Genomic DNA, 25,558 nt, shown 5'->3' on the forward strand with positions numbered 1-25,558 from the left:
AAGCAGCAATGCGCAGTCTTGGAGTTGTGAAAAACTCACCAAAAGTCCCTATGTGTTGATTCGTTGAAGGACTAATGATTGGCTAGAGGGCAAATTGGAGTCGTGTTCAATGACCTAAAGGAGCAGGATCATTGATAGAGATGGCTTGGTGATGTTGCAGATTAGGAGCAGACGAACCAATAGATGTGTTCAGGATACGATCAATGAAGTTGTGAAGTGCACTAGATCAGCTAGTAGGTCAATTGTATCTTGTTCAGGGCAGATTGGTTTTCATAGTTTCTAACATCAAATCCTAGTTGTATTCCTCGTATCAGTGATTGTACGAGGGCCATGATCCCTAGTACGGGAGCCCTAGATTGTTGTATTATAGATTGATAATATAACAAAGTTGGGTTATTGAAAATTGTAAAAATTTGTATATTTGTGCACATGTTCATTTACTGTTGTTTATATTCCACCGCATTTGTTGTGGCATTTGAGTTGGTGGTGTCGGAGATTCTAAGACCCTAACCTAGATTTTCCAGTACAGTGGAAAAACAACACCAAACCCATTCCACCATGGCATGGCAGGAACAGTAGACGATATATTGGGCTACCCATCAGATCTCTATGCTCTTTAGGGTCAACACCTTGCATGATGAATTTAGAACCTTCAGAAACACTCAATGTTGTTTATATTGAACCTTCTCTTTGCAAAATTCCTGAAAACTAATCCACTAGCCAGGCTAGATCAAGCCCTGCCTATAACTCCATGCACCATTTTTCAGTGCAGACACCTTACAATATCAGTTCTACTCTAACCTCACCTAAACCACACTGCCCGTGTCACATAAATAATTCAAAATACTGACACTGAAAAAATGAGAAAACATTAACTGTTAAAAAAAAAAAAAAAACTTCTTTAGTGCAAATAATATATTGAAAACACCAATTAGGGAGAACTACAATTTGTTCAGTTGTAAGATATACTAGCTTCTCTTTGCAAAATTCATGAACACTAATCCACTAGTCGGGCTAGATCAAGCCCCGCCTATAACTCCATGCACTTTTTTCAGTGCAGACACCTTACAATATCAGTTCTACTCTAACCTCCCCTAACCCACATTGTCCCTGTCGGTGATGATAATATCGGCGATATATCGCCGAATATTGAAAATATTGCGATATTTTCGGCGAGCCAAAATATCGCCAGAAAATATCGCGATATTTTTGGCTCCCGAAAATATCGCGATATTTCCGAGATATCGCCAATATCTCGGCAAAATATCGCGAGACGACGTAAAATATCGTCGGGCGTGTTTTGCCGCAGCTAGAAAAAGGGAAAATCATTTTTTTTTCTTTATTTTTGTCTCTGAGTGTTGAAGAAGGGGAAGAGTTTCGTGGTGGTTGTCAATGAGGGTTTGAGGATCAAACAACGATAATCACCACCAACTAAGATTTTTTTGTGGCTCAAAGATTGAAGAATAGTGAAACAAACTTCATTTCTTCCATTAACAGGTATGTTCTTAAAAACCCCTATGTTAATGATTTTTTCCTAGATTTAGGGTTATGCGTGCTTGCCTCTTTGCCTACCAACATTTTGTTTCTTTGTTTTTTTCCATTTGCTATGATTTTCATGTCCATGAGCCAATGCAAGGGTTTTCTCCATATTTGGACAGCAAGCTTCATTTTTTTTTCAACTTTCTTATGCACCCTCTTATTGCCATTTTTCATTCACATTCCAAAATGCAAATAATATAGTATTTTTTTTTAATGAGGTAGTTATTACTTTTTTTTTGTGTTGGGGTGTTTAATGCCAATTTTTTGTTTTTTTTTGTGCCCTTGGTTTGAATTAGTTCACTACAAATGTCAAATATGCCAAAAGCCTTGGACCCATTTTGGGAGTATGGGGAGGCTATTGGTGGGGCAAATCAGGCATATATATCATGCAAATTGTGTGGGACCAAGATGTCAAGAGGGGTTACACAATTGAAATACCATCTGGCTAGACTCTCTGCACATGATGCGGATGTAATGCCTTGTATGGTTTCTAGTGCAGAGGTTATACAAAAGGCTTTTGAAGCAATTGCTGAACAAGACAGAAAGAAAGCTGCTAGGGAGAGGCCAATGGTCTCAGATAGATAGCTGCTAGTTTTATTTGTTTTGCTACATATAAGTTTATAACTCATGATGATGAAATACTTTTAAAGTTTTATATATGTGATGTTATTTTGTTTGAGTCCTTGATTGGACAATTATCAGGGATCAGCAGGATATGTGATGTTATTTTGTTTGGGTCCTTGATTGGACAATTATCAGGAATCAGCAGGATATGTGATGTTATTTTGTTTGGGTCCTTGATTGGACAATTACCAGGAATCAACAGGATTTGGTATCGCCTTTGAAGTTTGATGTATCATTTCTATTTGACATCATATATATCAGTGCTTTTTTCATATTTATGCCGATATTTTGCCGATACCAATATTTTCAACACTAGTCCCTGTGTCACAGAAATAATTCAAAAGACTGAAACTGATAAAATGAGAATACCTTAGCTATTAAAAAACAAAAACTTCTTTAGTGCAAACAATATATTGAAAACACCCATTAGGGAGAACTGCAATTTGTTTAGTTGTAAGATATTCTAGCATGCAGCTATGTAGCTGATGTCTTGAAACACAAAAAAGTTGTGAACTCAAACTAAATAAGAAAATCTAGCATGACTAACTTAGCAAACACAATGAGAACAAACAGTAGTAAAAAAGGAAAATATTTTAAGCTTTTTATCAATAAATCTGCTGAGAGACAGCCTGGAAAAACAAAAATCATTCAAGGGTGGGTAATTCAGCACCTTGACATCTGCGATTTTGTTATTCAGAAAATTCTCCATTATTCTTAATAATCATTTGAAATGATGTATTTCATGCAATAGAGAAAGGAGTAAGACTGTTAAGCCTTATTTCTCAAGAAGCGAGATACCCATGCTAAATAGCCACCCCTTTGGCAAGCTAACCTTCTAAACCCTGCGTATATTGTCATGTTGAGTCTGATATTCATGATATATCTGTGACTGAAGTTAAAGCAGCATAAGGAAACCTTTGAATGAATGCTAGTTCATCATTAAAAAGCACTGTAATGGAAATCAATTGCACACTGTGGGCTCCACCATAATTGTACACAATACTTGCACATGCCCAAAAGTATTCAAGATACATCACATGATTTATTGTAAAGTAAATATAACATAGCAACATGAAAAACAAAACCCAAATCAAGGACTGTTACTGAACTAACAGCAAACAAGCTTTAGCATGTACACCAGAAGGAGGTTAAGATAGACAAAGAATGAAAATTCACTGCTTGTAAATCACGGTCCCAACATTATGCTCACTAAATATACCATGGGATCAACCCAGATAGTAGCTTTTTTTATAAAGCTAGATACCTTAGCTTGACCTTCCACTGGAAGAGAACAGATGACTTCCTGCATCTATTTAGTTTCTGTTCACAATTTTAAATCAAACATCAACATATCTATTCTATTTTAACAAGACAATAAATAATCCTAAACATTCCTTAGCAATGTATACCTGCTGCCAGAATAGTAGTATGTGACCAGGTGAAAACTTAGAGAATTATGGGGCAGCTGTGAACTCTTTTGAGGCCAACTTTTGCTAAACAGAGCCAAGACATAATTTCTGAAACTGTCCTAGAGCTGTTATGGTCCATCAGTTTAGGATTCTTTGCATTTTTCTGTAAAATCTTTTTCACAAAAATTTTAATACGACAATAATACAGTGTTGGGAACCTAGAGATCATAAACTTTATGTTGTCAAGACAACAAATAAATCTTAAACATTCTTTATAACGTAGAACTACACTATCAATGTTGGTGTGTTGGCGAGGTGAAAACTTAAGAGTTATGACCTATTTAAAGTTGTTCATCACCTTAAGAAACAACTTTGTATCGTTTCAAGGCCAAAATTGGTTTTTACCTATCAGAATTGAGATGGAATTTTTGGGACTGTTCCGGGATTTTTGTCAGTCATAGTACACAACAATGGTTACAGCCAGTTTAGAAAATTTTCTTCAGACTTTGTAGATATGCATGTTTCTACCAAAAATAATTCAAATATATTGCACTAGTAAAGACTACATCTGCAGAAGTTCCCAGTTCCAGCAACTACAATCCCCAATCAGAAACTAAGAAACCTCCACCTAGATTTTCTGGTATGTTCTTCTATTCCTAATAATAAACCCCACTAACCCTCTTTTCTCCCACGTGGGCTTTGAACTGCAAATACCATTATAATTTATATGAAAACAATCAACCACCTCGAACAGACATTAAATACAATCATACGAGTTATCAAATTTTCACCTTAATTTCTATTATACAGCCTATTTTTACAATAGCATTGCTAAGGACCCTGCCTCCCTTACCAACACAACATTCAAGTGAAAGTCCCATTATAGCATGGATAAGGCACCACTACGTCTTGAAACATTTCAGGACAGCAAGCACAGCAGATGTTTCTGCTTTACATCTCAAATTTCATTATAACGCTTATGTTCAAATAAATAATTAAATATAAAAATAATAATAAAAAAATAAAAAAACACACCAACCTTGGACAGTCATTTTTTAGTAAACAGCCTATATTAAAGCTTTAATCCAGCAGTGCAGTTAATGAAAACATTTCACCTTGTATGCAAATATTTACCTGAATCCAGCAGTACAGTTAAAGAAAACATTTCACCTTGTATGCAAATATTTACCTATACATGATGTTGTTGATATTCAATGGCCAAGATTCGCATTTCTTTGAATCCTATAATAGGATCTTTCTTTCCTTCAATGATCTCAACTTTCGGCTGGGAAGTGATCATAAGCTTATTTTTCCTGACACAGTTTATGATTTTGCAGGATATAAGAAGCTATGGTGGGATATGCTAAATGTTGATGGAAAAGACAAAACCCATTACACTAAATTAAAATTTGGGACAACTGGGATCATGTAGAGAAATCAACAGTGTGAATGGTTACAAAAGTGGTGGACAGATTACGGGGTGAATAAAACAGATATTGATCCAATGTACCATGAGGCATACAGCAGGTTGGGTTGCAACACATGTTTTGAACATAATATTCCTGCTTGCTTTCACTCTCCTTATGACACTGTTAAAGATATAATGCCACTCTCTGATAATGAAATCTTGAGAGAATATATGGTCAGGCATTATGAATGGCTTGTCTTGACAAAAATAAAACATCACGTTATTTTAAATAAACCCATGATTGTCAAGAGAATTTTTACTAAAGCATGGGATGAAAATCTACATAAAAGATTTTGGTTCCCCGAAATCACAGTCTTTTGAAGGTTCACATGGGCCTGTCCTTAAAAGGCTCCACTTTGTAATAATGATGTTTAGTCACGAGGACTATTCGTGACCAGCTTTCTTGTGAGCTTTGTTGTACAAAAGCATCCACTATGTAAATACTTTTCAGTACGAAGATTCTTCAGTCACGAGACTCGGAGCACTTCTCCGACTTCTGGTGCGCTTTGAGCCACATGTCAATGACTGACAAAATATTAGGACAAAGTTTATCGGCCTGATGCATGGATGTTTGTCCCCTCTTCCTCCTATATATGGGAAGGGTAAGGCTCATTCAAGGCATTCGAGGTCGGAGAGAGTCTAAGGAGTCTTAGAGTGTCATAGGTGATCTAAGAAGCTTGCGTATCAGTGTGCTCGGCACTAGTAAGAACCTGAAGGGGCCAGATCAAGCCTATGTAGGAGTCTGTAAGTCTGATATATTCTTAGACAGAGTTTGTGCTTTGCCATGAAGCTTTCGGTAGCGCTCTCTCATATCTGAGAAGCCAAAGCCCGATAAATGCAAACACAGTCTATCTCTGGAAAGGATACATTATCAAGTTCTGTAATCTAAATCCATTTTGAAATAATATGAGAAGAGTGTTATTCCGCATCTGAGTACTGCATTACGCATTGAAAATTGTCTGTTGTGTAGTAGTTGTTTTTGTTATCTTTGCCTTGAAGTTCGCCGGAAGTTCGCCAGAGGTTCGCCAAAGGATAGAAGGGATGCCAGACCGTAAAAGGCGAGAGAAGCCGTGTGAAAGGTCGACAGAGGGTGAAATATCCAAGTAGGTTCGTGTATGGGTTCACCTCGGGTTCGTGTAAAGGAAGATAATTAAAAGCATACGAAGATCCAGCAAGGCCAAGGGTCGAGCAAGCTTCTGTCATTTGGAGGCAAGTAATTCGGTGATGAAGAACCTACAATCATAAGTGCGAAGAAGGACTAGAAAAGAGAAGCGAAGGACTAAGGAAGGATAGCGAAGGAAGGGATACTTTTGGGAAATCTGATTTGGGCTCGTATACTCTCCCACGTGCGAAGCTAGTAGATCTGAAGGCATATAGAGAAGGTCGAAGAACTTGTTGTTGGATTGAACTGACATTGTTTTGGGTAAAGGATCTCGCAAGAGTAAGCAGAGTAGAAGTGCTATAGGTCTCTCTCTCTTGATGAGACTAATGAAGGAGCTAAGATTGTGCTAGGGTTTCTGGAATAGGGTTAACCTAAGAGACCGAAAATCTCCAGGAAAGTTGAGAAGAGCAATGTGAAAAAGAAGAGACCGAAATTCTTTAGGAAGCGGAGAGGAGCAGTTCGAGATTCTAGAAGGAAGTCGAGAAAGGGAAGAAGAAAAGCATCAAGAAAGCTAGTGACTTGGTCTTGGAAGGACTCTAGTGCAATGTTGCAGTAATCATTATCGGGATATTATCGGCGCGGAGAAAAAATGGGGAAAAATTGTAACATACAAAAATATTCTTTTTTTTTCACTATTTTTAATATCTAAAGCATTTACAACATAAAATAAATACATTGACATATAAATATGATAAAAGAACTAATATATAAGATGTTTAATATCATTTCTAGTGCTACATCACACATAACAGTGAATCATGTCCTGAATAGTAAGTCCTGACTCATGACTCCCAACTCAGCCTCAAAATATCAACAAAAAATATAATAATGTATCTCGTGAGTCATAATGTCATATACAATGAAATAAGCCGAATAACTAAAGTCTAATACTATTGATTTCCTCTACCCCTCTTCCGAGAAAATGCAATAGCTTTCCCTTTCCCTCTAGATGTAGATGTCGGTGGAGTTGGCAGTGGACTCTGTTGTGCTCTAAAAGCTGAAGAACTAGGAGCTATAGGAGGTAGACCACGTCCTCTATTAGATGCAGGGGTAACCCGGGTAGGTGGTGTCACCTCCTCCTCCTGTTGCTCCGCCTCCTCCTCCTCCTCCCCCCCTCCACTACCTCTTGCACTAACCAATCATCAGCAGACTCCATGAGAGGCCTCTCGGCCTCAACCCTCCATGCAGCAATGGTGTCAATCCCATCCAATGAGATGGCCTCCATATCAGGTGTCCTCTCAAGTTGCCTCACCCACAATCGAAGATTGTAGTAGACATAGACCATGTCATTAAGTCGCTGGGACTCCAACCTATACAAAGATCATGAAATAATAATTATAAAAAAAATATATTGTTTAATGAATTCAAAAACTTATTTGGAAATTTGCAATATTTTCAGTGTTAACCTGTTGTTCTTCTTGTTGTGTATTTTTTCAAATACTCTCCAGTTGCGCTCACATCCTGAGGAGCTACATGTTTGGCTGAGGATTCGAATGGAAAGCTTTTGCAGAAGGCGTACCCTGACACCATACATTCTCCACCATGCATATACAACAAAATTACAAATAAAATTTTAAATAAACATAAGAAAAAAATGAAATTTGAAAGTTGAATCAAAGTAAAGTTATGAACTTGAAGAAACAATGAAATTTGAAACAAACTAAAAAATTCCTGGCAGTTTAGTCGTCCTATTAGTCACAGCCATGTCAAAGCCAAATGTGCCACCTGCCATCTTGTATGTCTCAATTTCTTTGGAGATTTCTATACGTTCTGCTAGAGATCGCACCATCCTCTAAACACAGGTTAAGAATCCATCCATGATCTCAACATCAAATACGAACCCACATGGGTAGGAAAATGCGAGGTTCAAGTAGATCTTTGCAACATGAATGGGACGATGAAGTGTATTGTTCCATCGTTCATTAATCACTTCCCGTAGGAGGAGTTGTCTTTGAAACCCCTATCTCCCTTATCATCATAGTAGGCCCGAATAGATTCTTTCGCCCTGTCCATGGCCTCATACAAATAGCCCATTGCGGGCTTCTCACCATCAACTAATCGAAGAACCTTTACCAAAGGTTCAGTAACGATGCACACCTCCTACACTCCCGCCCAGAAGTCTTCCTGGTATGAAACTAGTATTCACATCCCACATAGAATTCAAGAGGGATAGAAGAGATATGAAACTGGTGGCAAACCGTGTAATGGCGAGGCGCACCAACTCTTTGTTGTTGGTGAATTTTCTCATCAAGCTAAGCACAGATGTATGATTATATATAAATTTTGTAATGTTTTTTTATGACTCAACAATATCTTTGACAAAGGAAATCTTCCCTATGTCCTCCAACATCAAATCAATACAATGTGCAGCACAAGGTGTCCAAAATAAAGTAAGATGCCTCTCCATAAGCATCCTACCAGCAGCAACATAATTTACAGCACTGTCCATTATGACTTGGACAACATGTTCTGCACCCACCTCCAAAATAAACACATCCAGCAAATCACATAAAGTTTTTGCATCTTTGATATGTGCAAATGCATCAACAGATTTCATAAACATAGTCCCCTTCGGACAACTAACCAAGAAGTTTATAAGGGTTCTCCCCTTTTGATCAGTCCAACCATCTGACATCACAGTGCATCCTGTTTGTGCCCATGATTCCCTAAACTCCTCCAATCTTTTGATGCAGTCAACATTTTCATTTTGAAGAAACTGGCCTCTAAAGTCACCATAAGAAGGGATTTTGTACCCTGGGCCAACAGTTGCAATAGCATCAACAGCAGGCTAGAAAAATGGATTATTCCTTACAACGCTAAAAGGAATATCACTCCAAAGGAGAAATTTGGCCAACAACTTGTCAACTTGTTCTTTCTCAGTTTTTTTAAGCATTGAAGTGATTGATGGCTGTGAACCAGGCGTGGTTCTAGGAACAGAAAATGATGAGGCAGCTACCGGGTTGGTTGTTGTTGAAGTAAAACCAGTGCCACTTCCTTGTTCACCTGAGCCTAACACAGACTTTGTTAGTTGCTTCTTCATTTCTGCTTTGGCCTCTCTATTGTGCTCTAAGTTTTCCAATGATCTCATAGCTTTTCATATGATTTCAGGATTTGTATTTGTGCAAGGCCCTACATCAAATCCAAGGATTTGTGCAAGGTGATACTTCAATTTGTAAACCCCCCGACATATGCTGCCCACACAACTTGCAAGACAAGTTTATTCTATCAATCCCTCCATCAAGTTCACCAAATTCCCACAGAGGGTCCAATTTCCTTGGCATGTTTGATTTTGAATTTTGAACTTTGAACTTTGATGTTGAATGGTGATTCGATGAACCTATGGCAAAATAAGGATTACAATTTACAAGTTACAAACTTACAATTTACAAAAACTAAAAAACAAATTACAAACATGAGTAACATAACAAAACACATGGAATTTTTGACAATTTAAGAAATTTTAATTTTTAACAAACAAAATGAAAAAACAAATAACAAAAACCCCATCAAGATTCAAATCAATTCAAAAATATTTGATAACCCATTGAATTTTTTTGATAAACAATGGGTTATCCAAATTCCAAATCCAACCAAAAACATAAAAAAAAACCAAAACAAAATTACAAAACACAAAATTTTGCTGCCCATACCGGTTTGATGGAGAAAATTCGTCCCCTCCTTAGCTCTCACTCCGTTTTTCTCCTCCAATCAGCGGATTCAGCTCCCAAACGACCAAGAGGTCACTCCAAAACCCTATCACTGTCGGCGTGCCGCTGTCTGTGCAAATGAATGTCAAAAAATCATGATTTTTGTTTTATAAACGCGCTGTTGTAATGGCACACGATTTTTTTCTATCGAATCGCAATTTTTTCAAAAAAATCACCGAAAAAAAGTGTATTTATCGGGTGATTTTATCATCAGATTTAAAAAACCGCGATTTTGCAGTAAAATCGTGATTTTATCACGAGTACTGCAACACTGCTCTAGTGTCAAGGGTCTTTGTCATAGTCTTGGTATTTGTCAATTGAAGATCTATAAGAAGAATTTCTGATTGGGTTTTCCTGTCAAAGAGTGAGAGATTTTGGCCCTCGCTGACAAGCCTACATATTGTGTCTCTTGTCTTCTATTGTTTATGTGGTAATTGTCTTGATGAAAAGAACACAATAATAACATAACAAAGAGAAGATCATAATCCAAGAAGTAAAAGTATATCACAAGCAATTATCAAGAAGAGAAATCTCCTAAATAATGATGTTCTAGATTTCTCAACACTTACTCTAGTGTCAAGGGTCTTTGTCATGGTCTTGGTATTTGTCAATTGAAGATCTATAAAAAGAATTTCTGATTGGATTTTCCTATCAACGAGTGAGAGATTTTGGCCCAGGCTAACAAGCCTACATATTGTGTCTCTAGTCTTCTATTGTTTATGTGGCAATTTTCTTGATGAAAAGAACACAATAATAACATAACAAAGAAAAGATTATAATCCAAGAAGTAAAAGTATATCACAAGCAATTATCAAGAAGAGAAATCTCCTAACTGATGATGTCCTAGATTTCTTAACACTTACCACTGGTAACTATGCATATTTTTCCCTAGATTACAGCAGGCCTAGTGCGCAAGGATTTAGGAGGCTTCTACTGTGCAAAGATCAAGGAGAAGAGAGCAGGGTTTACAAAGCAAGTCAAGGAGGCAACAGAGGAATAGTTGCGGGCTAGAGGGTCAAGATCTAACAGTGATCAAGGTAAGCTAAGATCAATTGTATCAATTGATATTTGTGAGAACAAGCAAAACGCTTTCTCAAAAATAGATTGCTTTGTAATAGATCCAATTGCTCAAGAACAATCAATAAAATACCACAACAAAGAAGCAAAATTTCTGTGTTGGGTTTCCTAAGAAAACAAGTGTGTCAATTTGTGTGAAGTGTTTTTATATCTCTGGTGTTTTTATTCCGCTGCTTATGAATTGTTACTTTGTATCTTGGTGAAAGTAAACTAGTTTTCAGATTTCAGTTATTCATCTAAGTAGTTTCAGAGTATCATGGAAATTTAAAACTTCAATGTGACCAAAGCCCATTTCAAATCTATGAGCACTTTAGCTGTTGTTGGAATCATCATGGATCAATCGTTGTTGTATTCATTTCCAATTCTTTGTTAATTGGGTGCTAATATAGGTTCAGTATAGGTGACACTCACATGTCTTTGTCTTCGTTTGCCCCTTCAAAGAAGGATAAGGAAGAAGGCATAGGCAATGAGAATGGGAAACAAATAAATTTCCAAGGAGGTGAGCATTTGATTGTTGATGTTGTTCTTAGTGCAACAAGAGAAGCCTTGGGCAAATCCAACGACAGATTTGTTTACAAGGCCAGGTTAAGTAGTAGTTGTATGTAAACACTACAGCTTTTCTGAGATGGGTGTCGAAGAAGCACAGACCAATTGATGCCTTCCATTCAAGAGTTCGGTACTATCAAGCATAAGCATCTCATTTATCTAAGAGTATTTTATTCAAGTGCAAGAGGTGAGAAATTACATGTGTTAAAATGGCAACTAGGGCCAAACTCCATGTGGGTCACCTCATTTATGGCAGCGGATATTTTTCCTAGATTCCTCTTGTCGAGAGGTGTAGGATTGATCTAAAGATCATCCAATTCCGACAAGTATTTATGGAGATATGAATTTATTAGTAATTACTTGACAAATTGTCAAGGTCGACTAGCAGTTAAGTGTGTGGCACTCTTACCCAGTGTTGCATACAAATAGAGGAGAGGTTGAGTCATTATCTCAACTCATCTTACCTCTCATCTCTTCCATTTTCTCTTGGGTATACGAAGGAGAGAGGACGCAGTTAGGGCAACATGTAAAGAGAAGGACGAAGCTAGGGCGGCGTGGGAAAGAGGACGGTTGACACCTAATCATCAGGATTGGATGAATAAATGTAATTGATGTAAATAAATAATAAGAAATATGAACAGTCATCGGGAGATGAAGTAAACAGTCTCTCCCTCATGTATATAATAAAGACCAACCTGAAGGAATGAGATATGAATTGATTTGGTGGAGTTACTGCCTGGCCTGACATGGTATCAGAGCCAACTCCATTTTTGGCATCTCCTTCTAGTCCTGTAACTCCCTTCTGCCATTTTTTTGCACTCTGTCCACTGCCCCCTCCAAAGTCGCTGCCCATCAAATGTTGTCACTATTTAAACGCTGCAAATCTCTGACATTATTCTCTGCCTTCTGTTGTAACTCCTCTCCCATGACAGGGTCTTTGATTCCCGATGTGCACTGATTTCTTTGTATTTCCTTGCTCGCTCTCCCTCTTCAGATTTTTTGTCATTTTCTACATATCTGGTGCCAATCGTCTTCTTTCCTCATAGCGTCCTTTGAATCAGTGGCACTTAGAAATTCCACAAAGGCTTTGCCTATGGTTCTCCCATTGAAATGAGTTACAATGTGTACATTTTTTCTCTTTCAAATCATATTCCTAAAAAAAACTCAACGATGTCCCTCTTCGACACCAAGAAAGGAAGGCCTTTGAGCTTCAAAAAGCCAATATGCTCCATATGATCCTTCTCTGAAGAGCCCTTCGAGCGGTTGGTTAAAGCCAAAATTCATTGGGTGGCAGTTCCAAGTTCAAACCTCCCACGCGCCCTGGTTCGAGTAGCTACGCGAAGGAGTAGCATCATTTTGGCTTCACCAACTTCAACTGCAACAACATTATAGTAGTCCTACTTTTTACAGCGAAAGACCTCATTGTGGTGTCGCTAATGCAATTAGAATACTCTTGTTAAGTTACAAACTTGGTGCGGAGGTGCTCACTATCTTGCGCAGCGGAAGCATTGGTGGAAGCCATCCCGTTTTGGTGCGGTTCCTCCATTCTTGACATGTTGGCGCCACAGTATTTCTGATATATATAACACTGATATATATTTAAAGTTTTTCTCCAAAAGGCAGTGTTTCATATACATATATGCACACGAGGTATTTGAATAAGTTTGTGGCTTTTGGATGGTTTTAATACACCCTTTTTACATCATTTTAATACATGCGCGCCAGTAACCATACTGTTTTCCCACACCGCCTCACTGGTTGTGTGTGTTTTTTGGAAAATGTTGAATGCTACTGCAATAACCATATGGGTTGAGCTCTTGTAAAAAAATCGATTAATGTGTTGCTTGGGATATAAAAGATTATTTATATTTTGATGATCGTGTGCACAAGAACTTGACCTATGATTTTTTTTTACATTAAAAACACATTTTTCCAGCATAAGTAATTTTTTTTGCCAACAGAAGTTTTTTTTTTACAGTATGCAGTCAATCATATCTATTGTGGGAATAGTTCTTACTAGCAAGAACTATCCTGAGTGGTCCCTCATGATAAAACACACCCTCATTTTCAATGAGTTGTGGAAAGGAGTGTGTATTGGATACGGAGACAAAGAGCCAGAACAGCCTAACTCAGACAAAGAGCTCGCCATTTGGGAAAATAAGAACAGCAAAGCTTATGCATTAATCGCAGCATCTGTAAGTGTAGAGGTGAGTCGCCATATTTCGCCATTTTCTAATGCTTTCGAAGCCTTACAAAAGTTGAAAGAACTCTATGACTCACATTTTGCACTTGAAGTTGTTCAATTGATGATTAAACTCTTCACTCTTGAATTACAAAATAATGATCCTCTTGCTCTTGCATCCGAAGTAAAATCTATAATGCATGATATCAAATCCACTAAGGTTGAATTGGATATTCCTCTTATTGCTTTTCTCAAGGCACTTTATCATACTTACTCCAATTATCTTGAGTCATTGCAAGCAAATGGAAATCTCAAAGATATTACCTTTGACTCTCTTGTGAAAAAATTTGCTGAAAGAGAAAAAGCTTTTGGAAAGAAGACAGCCCCTGAATCTTTTGAAGAAGTTGTGTGCCTTGCTCATAAAGAAAAGAATCTTGCTCAAGATTCTTTGAGAGGAAGAGGTGGTCGAAGAGGAAGAGGAAGATATTTCAGAGGCGGGGAGGCAAACACTCTCAAAGAAAAAAGGCAGATTTGCACTGCATACGCTGCAAAAGAAATGGATCACATGATGCCTCTACATGCAAAATACCTTGGGACAAAATTGAGCAGCAAAGAAATCAACCCAAATGTAAAACTAATGACACAAAGGTAAAGCACCTGAATCTGCACATTATGTGGTGGCACAATGTAATATTGGAGTAAATGAAGATTTATTTAATGTTTCAATTGCTTCTTGGAAAAATGATCGGTTGTTTGATTCAGGAGCAACTTGCCACGACTCATAGAAAATATTTTTTTGAAGAATTTACTGACAATGTTGATGGAGCAATATAGTTTGCAGACGAATCAAAAATCAAGCCATCAAGGCTTGGCACAATCAGGCTTAAATTGCATGGTCTTCTAGACTTTCTTCTGCATCATGTTCTATATCTCCCATAGCTGAAGAGAAACTTGTTGTCCTTGGTCCACATCCGCCAGCAAGGTCACTCCATTCATATGTTTGATGGCAAGCTTGAGGTGAAAAAAGCATCTAACCACTCACTTGTCATGAGGAGAATAGAAGAAGAAAGGCTTCTCAAGCTGCAAGGTACCTCTGCTCGTGCACAACATTTCTCATACAATTCTCATTATGAAAAAGGTACACTTCCATCAAGTTTATTATGGCATGCTAAATTTGGACATTTGAACTATGACAACCTCCACTTGTTGAAAAAAATGGTGTTGCTGGTTTGCCTACAATTCCTAGGAAATTTAAGCAATGTGATGATTGCATTCTAGGAAAGCATAGCAAACAGTGTTTTCATGATTCACATTCAAGAGCACATAGAAAACTTGAACGCATTCATTTAGATTTATGTGGTCCAATGCCTGTTCCTTCTGCAAATGGAAATAAATATATGATGACATTTATTGATGACTACACCAGAATGTGTTGGGCTTATTTATTGAAGAACAAATCTGATGTTTTTCAAACATTCAGGAACTTTCATAAATGGATTGAAAATGATGCACAATCTCATATTGGATCTATTCGCACTGATAATGGAAAAGAATACACATCAAATGAATTTGAAAACTATCTTCACCAACATGGGATCAAACATTAAACGACTGTACCTTATAATCCCCAACAGAATGGTGTAGCTGAAAGAATGAATAGGACAATTTTAAATATGGTACACTCCATGCTCTTCTTCAAAAATGTAAAAATAATGTTTTGGGTTGATGCTGTTCTATGTGCTGCATATATAAAGAATAGATGTCCATCTAATGCTATCAAAAATAAGACTCTTTATGAAATGTGATATGGGCACATTCCTTCGGTAAAGCATTTCAGGGTCTTTGGTTCCACCTATTATGCCTTGATACCAAAGGTACATAGAAATAAACTTGGTGCAAGAAGTCGTAAGCGTATCTTCTTGGGGTATTCAATCCAAAGCATATTGTCTCTATGATGAAGTCAATAAAAAGTTTGTTGTATCTAGAGATGTAATCTTTCTTGAATCATCCAAAACTGACAATGTTGTTGAGCGACAACTTGATCGCTTGGATAGATTCACAAATGCAAAATCATTTCAAGAATTCGATAATAAAATTCCACATCTTGAAGGGGGGATTCCTATTCTAGATCAACATATGGAATCTTCTTCTGAAGAACTCTCTCCCCCGCATGAAACTCCAACAACGGATGATGCTTTAAGTGATGTGATTGATAAAATTGGGAGACTCAATCTTGATTCAGTTCCAACTCAATCAACGGAGCAACCTGGACCATCTGAGAAAGGTTCCCCAAAGTGGCTAACAAATACACTTGAAAGTATTCATCCTGATGAGGTTGGAAAGACAGGAACTAGAAATTCAAACCGGCAAAATGGAAGTGAAGTAGATGACTCTAGTTCCCCTGTTGATATGGATGTTTCTTATGATTGTGAATTGAACTTGTCTACATATTTTGAACCAAATTCCTTTAAGGAAGCTGCTTCTCATGATGAATTGAAAAAAGCGATGCAAAAAATGTATGATGCCCTCATAAAGAATGGCACTTGGAAGCTGGTTGATCCTCCATTAGGAACCAAACCAATTCGCTGCAAGTGGGTCTACAAGAACAAGTATAAAGCTGATGGCTCACTTGACAAGCACAAAGCCAGGCTTGTGGCAAAAAGTTTTGCATAGAAGGAAGGGGTCGACTATGAGGAGACTTTTGCCCCCACAGCAAAATGGGCTACCATCCGGACACTTTTTGCCCTAGCAGCTCAGAACGGTTGGAAAGTCCTTCAAATGGATGTAAAAACTGCTTTCTTGAATGGATATCTAAAAGAGAACGTTTTTATGTCCCAGCCTGAAGGATTTGTTGTAAAAGGACACGAACATAAAATATGAAAACTTGTGAAATCCTTGTATGGCCTCAAACAAGCACCGCAAGCCTGGTATGAGAAACTAACTGAGCATCTTCTGAAACTCAATTTCAAACATTATGATCTTGATGATGCAACTTTATTTGTCAAGGAAGTTGGCAAAACAGTTGTATATCTTGTGGTATATGTAAATGATCTTTTGATGACATGAAACAATGAAAGCTACATTTCATCCATAAAGAAGGAATTGGGGAAAAGTTTTGAAATGACTGATTTGGGCTATGTTCATTACTATCTTGGTATTGAAGTAACTCAACATCCGAAGTCCATATTTCTTTCTCAAAAGAAGTACAATGGAGATCTATTGAACAGGATTGGCATGACAAAATACAATCATCTTACTACTCCAATGAAACAAAACTTAAAGCTCACATCTATTGAAGGATGCAACAAAGTATAGACAGCTTGTAGGAAGTCTCAACTACCTAAGTACTACCAGACCAGACATTTCGTTTGTTGTTGGAATCCTCTCCAGGTTTAAGCAAAAGCCTTGTGAAGGACATTGGTCTGCTGCAAAAAGAGTTCTAAGGTACTTGAAGGGAACTCAAGACTTTGGAATCAAGTATACACAAGCGGACGACTTCAGTTTGATTGGATACTCCGATTCACACTTCGATGGAGACAAAGAAACTAGGGTATCTACTTCAAGATATGCTATGAGTCTTGGATCAAGAGCTGTCTCCTGGAGATCATGCAAACAATCAGTTCCAGCAGATTCCACAACAGAAGCAAAATACATGGTAGCAGCTGAGGCAACAAAAAAAATTGTGTGGCTTAGGAAAATTCTTGAAGATTTGCAACTAAAACAAGTACAATCAACTCCACTCATGATTGACAATACCTCTGCAATAAATTTGGCCAAGAACCCAAAGTTCCATGATCGAACGAAGCACATCAATACTAAATATCATCTGATCCGACATCATGTTGAGGCCAAAACAATCTATTTCCGTCATTGTTCCACTAATGAACAAATTGCAGACATCTTCACCAAAGCGCTTGGAAGAGAAAAGCTTGAACGATTCAGAATAATGCTTGGACTCACCAACATCCCTTCAAATTAAGGGGGGAAATGTTGACACCTAATCATCAGGATTGGGTGAATAAATGTAATTGATATAAATAAATAATAAGAAATATGAACAGTCATTGGGAGATGAAGTGAACAGTCTCTCCCTTATATACATAATAAAGACCAACCTGAAGGAATGAGATATGAATTGATTTGGAGTTACTGCCTAGCCTGACAAGGACGTAGCTAGGGCAACATTGGAGGAGGACGCAGCAAGGACGCAGGGAGGTGCAGCAAATGATTTAGGCCTGCGTTGACCAGCACATTACCTCCATTGACTGCGGCCTTGTGTGGGCAGCCTCTCCTAGGCTGGCCAAAGTGCTGAACAGGTCTGCGTTGACTGTTTAAGGGCATATTTATAATTGCGTTATCTGATTAGGGCTGGCTGTAGTATGTTGTAGCATGCATTGTTGTTTTGACCATCTTACCTTCATTGTTTTGGGTTGCCACTACCTCTGTTGGAGACCGAGTTCTCCTAGGTTGTCTTGAAGACATCTTGGGAGTTGATTGATCACTTTTACTATAGTTGTCCAAAGGTTTTATTACCGCTATTGTAAATCACTGATTAGTGTTATTGTACTATCTCTCTCTCTGCTAAACTATTGAAGATAAAAGAAGATTTGATCAAAGGGTTTCCTCACATTGGGGTTTGTCCCTGGCTAGCTGCCACATCTTGTTTCTTTTGTCTTGGCTTATTTTTTGTCGACAGTTTAATGTTCTATCTGCACTTTACTTTATGTTGTGATTGCTAATCAGTGGCTAATAAGAAGAAAAGAAGTAAATTGCTCTAAGCATAAAACATACCATAATTTAACAACATGCCTATGACTACCTTCCCAAAGGAACCCTGACAAAATTGCTACACAGTGACTTTCAATATTGTCTTGCTTCCTGTTACTTGCCGCCCATCACTCGCACCTAACAGTTAGTGAGAAAAGCCATTAAACCCACAAGGCATTGTTGGTGGAAAAACTAAGAGATAGGTTGTCACCTATTCCCAACTCTCTTTGTTAAAGCTCTCTGTAGTCCCTAAGAGATAAGGTGTAGTCCCTGAATGGAAAACTAAGTTAGAAGATTTCTAGGAGATGTCAAATTTGGACTATTTGAAATTGTGAGCAAATAAAATGAGCAATATGAAATTAAATAAACTTTAATAACCATCAACACGTGAGAGAAAGAATAGCATATATAAAACCAGTGTCTTCAATTTCACTTTAAAAATAAAATGATACTTACTCAAAAGAAATGAAGTGTTTCAAATTGAAACACAAGTAACCCTATAAATCAAACAAAATATGTTAGCAAGATATGACATCAATGCAAAATACAAAATATGCTTTCAAGAAATGCTTTCAAATATATAATCATTCACAAATTTCAAAATATGAAAGAAAGCAAGATAGAAATAACTTACAAAGGAAACAAGTTAGAATTTCACTTGCAAAAGAAACAAACAAGATTATACTTGCTTAAATAAGATATTCAACTCAAAACATATTCATCAATGAGAAGTACATAGATGATTGGAAGTAAAATAGTAAAATGTATTAGCATGAAATGCACTTAAACTAAGAATAAATGCAATTATCTTGGTTACTTTTAATCTAAATGCCTAATCTAGGTGAGAGATCTTCCTCTTGAACTATTTCTAAAGGGTGAAAATTGGGATGACTATAAGAAAGAGGAGTTGAGGACACGATAGTGTTGTTAACAATAACCTTCCCCCAAGTCTCACTCTCTATCATGTGTTTTTGTTCCTACAAGGAGACAAGCCACCTCCATCACTGCAGGGTCACAAGGGCTTTAGCTTACTTCATACCCAATGATATAATTTCCAAGAAGGATTTTTCCCTAAGATTTTTATCAACCAAGCGTATGCTTGTAAGTAAATTGAATTAAAATGCAACTATGCTAGAATACTTAATATGTTATGCAAGTAAGATTATTATTGCTTTGCATAAAAGGAAATACTTCAATTAAATGGAAATATGTTCAACAAAATAACTTGGATAATTGTTCAAGACAGTGCAAAATACAATAACACAAGTGTCACAAATACATAAGATAGTAAGTTGTTCAAAGCAAAATGCTTTGACAAATGATATATCAATAACTAACTAAAGCATTAAAAAAAATGAAGCTTTCAATGTATGATATGCTTGCAAAATGAGCAAATAAATAAGCATGTAACCAATGAGCTTATAGTGAGACAAACATGAAACAAATTGTCAAATTAACTAAATCAAACTTTTCCACATGAATTGAGATGCTTTCATATAATTAAATAAGTTTCTCCAAAGTGAAATCTCAAATAGTACTCAAAAGCGAAATTTAAAATGCAAAGCATAAATTGGAAATTAGTAACAAAATCAAATTTAGAAAATTAGATTATGATGGTGAGATTGTATTAATTCTTAAAGTATAAAAAATGAAAACTAAGAAAACCATGCAAGATCAATCCACCCACATGTTTATCGTTTTAAATAAGGAGAAAAATATGTTTTTGGTGAAACCCAAGCTCCCACGAAAAAAACTAAGTTTTTTTATTAGATTGTTACAAAGATGATAATCATTCCAAAGAATCTTAACTAAAACTTCAAAATGAATCTTTTACAACATATGAGGTTTTTTAAGCACTAGATTTCCTTCTTGAAAATCAAAATTAGAAACTAAAGTAAATACAACAAAAATGTTCTCAAAATTGGAGATTTTAGGTCTCTTAGTATCCCAAATATTAGTCTTCAATGGTAGATGAAATCTTGCACAAGTAAGAGATAGTTTTCTTTGTCCACAGCCTTGCCAAGTGAGAGATCCTCCTCAAATACCCACAACCTCCTAGAAGATGAATTTGAAGGCTTGAGAGGTCCTACAAGAAAATAATTTATTTGAGTGATTTTTCTTCAATGCTCGTCACCAACACTCCAACTATGGACTGCAAAATCAAAAGACAATAAGTGTAGAAAGAACATGTGAAACAAATAAATAACATATAAATAGTATACAAGAAACCAAATCAAATAATGAGAGTGAACCTCATCACTTGCTTAGTTTAGGAAATGCTCTCAAATAACTAATATAAAATCAATTAAGCATTATTTGAAAAAAATTTAAATGAAATATATTTATTTGTATACAAATTATGTTCAAATGAATCCCTACAAGACACTTCTTCGTAAGATAAACTACGAAATGTCCAAATAACAAATGAGAGTTTCTATAAAGGCGCTTCAAGAGCGAGTTGGTCTCCCAAAGACTTCTCCTCACGCTTAATCTAAAAATTATTCCTCCACAATAATCCATGCAGATTTAGATAAGCAAACAATAAATTGAAACTTCTTGAAATTTATTTGAATATAAACTAAAGCTTTCAATATCTAGAGCCTACTTCCAAAATCAAATGTTAATACAAGATAGCTTTGCACTCGCGAGGTTACAAGAGTATATGGAAAATAAAATAACTCAAAACATAAATAGAAGAGATTATATCAATAGCTCACAATACACCATGCTCCAAAAGAAGAACACCCATGAATGAATCCCCAAAGTCTTTTTATTGGAATTCTTAAAAAGTGTATAAAGTGGCAGCATTTCTACAAGCACAGTAGCTAGCAAACAATGGATACAATATAAGAACTCAAGACTCTATTATATAGAGACTCGAGAGATGGAAGCAAATCCCAAGGTAGCAACCAGGTGACAAATGGAAATAAATACATGGCCCACTCAGAGAAATTGAATTTCTTGGCATTAATGCAACAGCTGGTGACTTGGAAAATCGAATTTTTTGGGAGTTAATGCACATGTGAAATATTTGAAAGATATTGGTTGAGATATTCTTGGGAGTTTGACTCCACTTACATTCCCTCTACTTCACACTTGGCATTCAACATGGCACATCGAAATATCCTCAAGAAAGGAGCATGCAATTCCCCGAGGGATCTACACTAAGCTCATTCTAAGCATCTACATGAGGTGGCATAACATGGTTTGTTCTTGGAGTTTAACTTGAGTTAGCTCCTTGATTGGATCACCTTTGGATTTGCTCATTTTCACACTTGAAGGATTCGATTTTGCTTGAGGATTTCATGGTTCCACATATGGAATTCAATTTCATTTCTTGGGATCTTCTCCATGGCCATTTGTCACTTGGTTGCTACATTGAGATTTGCTCTCATCTCTCTATATAATAGAGTCTTGAACTCTCATATTGTATCCATTGTTATTAGCTATTGTACTTGCGAAAATGTTGCTACTTTGTATACTTTCAAGAATTTCAATAAAGACTTTGGGGATTCATTCATAGGTGTTATTTCTTTGAAGCATGGTGCATTGTAAGCTATTGGTATAATATTTTTTATGCTTTGAATTATTTCATTTTTCATATGTTATTGTAAACTTGTTAGTGGAAAGTTATATTGTATTAGCGTTTGATTAGAAAGTAGATTCTAGATATTGAAAATTTTAGTTTATTTTCAAATAAATTTCTAGAAGTTTCAATTAATTGTTTGCTTATCTAAATTTATATCGACTAATGTGTAATTTGAATATTGTAGAAAAATTATTTTTGGATCAAGCATGAGGAGAAGTCTTTGGAAGACCAACCCACTCTTAAAACACCTTCAAAGAAATTCTCATTTGTTATTTGGATTCTCATAACTTATCTTACGAATAAGCGTCTTGTAAGGATTCGTTTGGGCATAGCTTGTATATAAACAATCATTTTAAAATTTAAATCTTTTGAAATAGTGTTTCTTTGATTTTATATTAACTACTTGAGAGTTTTTTCTAAACTAAATCAAGTGATAAGATTCACTACCATCACTTGATTTGGATCTTGTATACTATTTGTATTTTATTTAGTTGTTTACATAATCTCTCTACACTAATTTCTCCTTTGATTTTGCAGCTCATAGATAAAGCATTGATGACAAGAACATTGAAGGAAAAATCACTCAAACTCTAGCCCTTTCCTTGTAGGCTCTCTCAACCCCTTTCGAAGTTGATGTTTTGAGAAGGTTGTGGACAAAGAGAAGGGCTACTATTTGGTTAGCTCATGGACACTTGAGGAGAATCTCTCACCTTTCAAGGTCGTAGATACTTGAAGACTAGTTCCTCTCCTTTGCAAGAATTCACCATCCATTAATGTTGGAAATAATACTGAGAGGGGGGCTGAATCAGTATTATCAAGCAATTTACCAAATCTTTCCTTATTTGATCTTTTGAATTATTCTTGCATATCAGTACCATAAAATAATGAGCATGAATAAAGAAAATAGACAGTCACACCAAAGAACACAAGATGTAAGGTGGAAACCCAATGCGGGAGAAAACCACCTGCTGCAATATGTCTCTATCTTCTTTCAAGAAATTCTTTTTACAATGATTTTGTACTGGTGCAGTCCTTTACCAGCATGCAGGCTGCAACCTGCAGAGAGCTACAACTCTCTCTCGTTTTCCAGTCTCTCCTGGAAGAGAGCTACAACCCCCTACTTCTTTTCATGAAGAATCAAATGATCAACAAGTATACAACAGATACAGTCCACTACAGATATCAGATCAGTGATTACATAAATAACCCAGAACACCTTATGAACAGAAATATACAGTCAACAGATCATCTTAAGACAGGGACGCATATTTTCTTTCTGTGACCTGCGACTGGACGCAGTCTACCTTCCACTGTTCTGCGTGCCGACGCACTGTTCCTGTATGCTTTGCTGCGACCGGCGCACCCAGAAACACTATCGCGCCGCGTCTTTTGCTTCAGAGACGCACCCAATAACACAGTCGCGCCGCGTCCTTTGCCTCAGAGACGCACCTGAGCCTTTACTGTACTGCGTCCCGGCGCACTTGCCCTTCACTGAACCTGCGTCCCTTCAGATATAAAAGATATGAGGACTTCAGAACCAACCCAAACACTCAGATCCACAGATCTGATCATGCGCCATAGAGATCACAGTCCATTAGAAGATTCGCCCTCATAGATCTAGACTAGATCTCACCAAAAGATATTCAACCAAGATGATTCAAAATCCAAATGAACTCCTTTGCTTTATATAGGCAAGCTTCTCCCCAAAACATGGAACAATACCACGAGCCGACACCATAGAAACACAAAAACGTCGGCTAGATACCACACAAGAAACCCCCACGTGCTTTTCTCTGCCTTGAAATGTGTGCACTGGGCGGACGCACCTCCTGAACGGCTGGCCTGCGTCCCTGGACGCGGTTTCTGTATGGTATACCTGCGGGGACGCACTTGCTGAACATATTTCCTGCGTCCTTCTTGATTTATCACCTGAATGGGTTTGCCATCAAGGACAACACCTGAATCATAATGCCAACAATCTCCCCCTTTGGACTTGATGGCAACCACATAATCTTCAGCTTCATTCTCCCCCTTTGACATCAAGGGCAAAGGGTATGCTCCCCCTATGCTCATGCATCTCCAGAAATCCATCATGAAGGAGATAGAGACATATTGCAGCTATTTCCAAGATCTCCTTCTCCATAATGCCAACAATGCATTATGTGCTCCCCCTGAGCCTATACCACCAATAGGAAGATGATCAACAGTAAGATGATGCATCAACAACCCCCAGCTTTTGCCTGAGGTATTCAAAAGTGTCCCTGGGCAACGGTTTGGTGAAAATATCAGCAACTTGTTCCTTTGAAGGAACATACTCCAACTTGACTTTCTGTTCAAGCACTTGTTCCCGGAGAAAATGGTACTTGATTGGTATGTGCTTGGTTTTTGAATGCATAACCGGATTCTTTGAGATGCTGATTGCACTTGTGTTATCACATAAGATGGGTATAGGTGGTGTACAAGTGATTTGAAAATCCTGCAAAGTCTGCATCATCCAAAGAAGTTGAGTGCAACAAGATGCAGCAGCAACATATTCTGCTTCAGCTGTAGACAAGGCAATCGAACTCTGTTTCTTGCTGAACCAAGATACCAGTCTGGAACCCATAAAGAACGCACCACCACTTGTGCTTTTCCTGTCATCCACGCTTCCGGCCCAATCTGCATCTGTATAAGCATGAAGAGTAAGATCTGTATCTCTAGGATACCATAAGCCAAAATTTTGAGTTCCTTGAAGATATTTGAAAATTCTCTTTACTGCCTGAAGATGAGTCTCCTTCGGATTTGCCTGAAATCTTCCAACTATTCCAACTGCATGCATGATGTCTGGTCGGGTACCTGTCAAATATAGTAAACTTCCAATCATAGATCTGTAGGTTGGTTGATGTACTGCTGCAGATTCATCATTTGCACTGAGACTACATCCTGTGACCATGGGTGTACATACTGGTTTTGCATCTTCCATGCCATATTTCTTCAAAATCTGCTTGAGATACTTGGTTTGAGATAAAAAGATTCCTCCTTCCTTTTGTTGGATTTGCAAACCAAGGAAATATGTCAGTTCTCCTAGCAAGGACATTTCAAATTCTTTCTGCATGACCGAGGCAAAGTTTTGACTCATAGCTTCTTCATTGCTGCCAAAAATAATGTCATCTACATACACAACAAGTATTAGTAATTTGTCATTTTCAATTTTTATATACAGATTGCTATCTGCTGAACCTTTTGAGAAGCCTTGTTGATGAAGATATTTGTCCAACCGGTAGTACCAAGCCCTTGGAGCTTGTTTGAGACCATAGAGAGCCTTTTTCAATCGGCATACAAGATTTGGATCATTTCCAAGAATGAACCCATCTGGCTGTTCAATGTACACTTCTTCTTCCAAGTCTCCATTCAGAAAGGCTGATTTCACGTCCATTTGAAATACTTTGAAGTTTTGAAAACTTGAGAGAGCAAGGAACATTCGGATGGCCTCAAGTCTTGCAACAGGA

The 25,558-nt window shown here is 37.2% G+C and overlaps 1 protein-coding gene and 1 long non-coding RNA gene across 6 annotated transcripts in view; both read right to left on the minus strand.

Annotated features, from left to right (window-relative positions):
• Window positions 1-2,813: 2,813 nt before the first annotated feature.
• Window positions 2,814-25,558, minus strand: part of LOC149182616 (uncharacterized) — a 62,692-nt gene continuing 39,947 nt past the window's right edge. For 2 of the 5 annotated variants that reach the window (XR_016257148.1, XR_016257147.1), the window contains one exon: window positions 20,226-20,633. This is a non-coding gene — a long non-coding RNA (uncharacterized LOC149182616). Of the gene's footprint in view, window positions 4,886-18,937; window positions 18,979-20,225; window positions 20,634-25,558 lie in introns of those variants that run through there. The other 3 variants (XR_016257150.1, XR_016257151.1, XR_016257149.1) reach the window with 3 other exon arrangements.
• LOC149182617 (uncharacterized) lies at window positions 4,896-9,557 on the minus strand. The gene is made up of 2 exons (XM_089416897.1): window positions 7,609-9,557; window positions 4,896-7,512 (listed from the first exon to the last, which is right to left on the minus strand). Exons 1-2 carry the CDS (start codon window positions 7,734-7,736, stop codon window positions 7,272-7,274), a joined length of 369 nt encoding a protein of 122 aa, XP_089273023.1. The 5' UTR covers window positions 7,737-9,557; the 3' UTR covers window positions 4,896-7,271.

The sequence above is a fragment of the Pinus tabuliformis genome, chromosome 3_2, assembly GCF_031772625.1.
Source record: "Pinus tabuliformis cultivar Carrire ecotype Pingquan chromosome 3_2, CPIR1, whole genome shotgun sequence".
In the NCBI taxonomy this organism is placed as follows: domain Eukaryota; kingdom Viridiplantae; phylum Streptophyta; class Pinopsida; order Pinales; family Pinaceae; genus Pinus; species Pinus tabuliformis.

Coding starts and splice junctions, on each gene's coding strand:
- LOC149182617 (XM_089416897.1), bottom strand. CDS start 7,736: ATGTATGGTGTCAGGGTACGCCTTCTGCAAAAGCTTTCCATTCGAATC. Junction 7,513..7,608: donor CACAACAAGAAGAACAACAG/GTTAACACTGAA, acceptor ATCTTTGTATAG/GTTGGAGTCCCAGCGACTTA.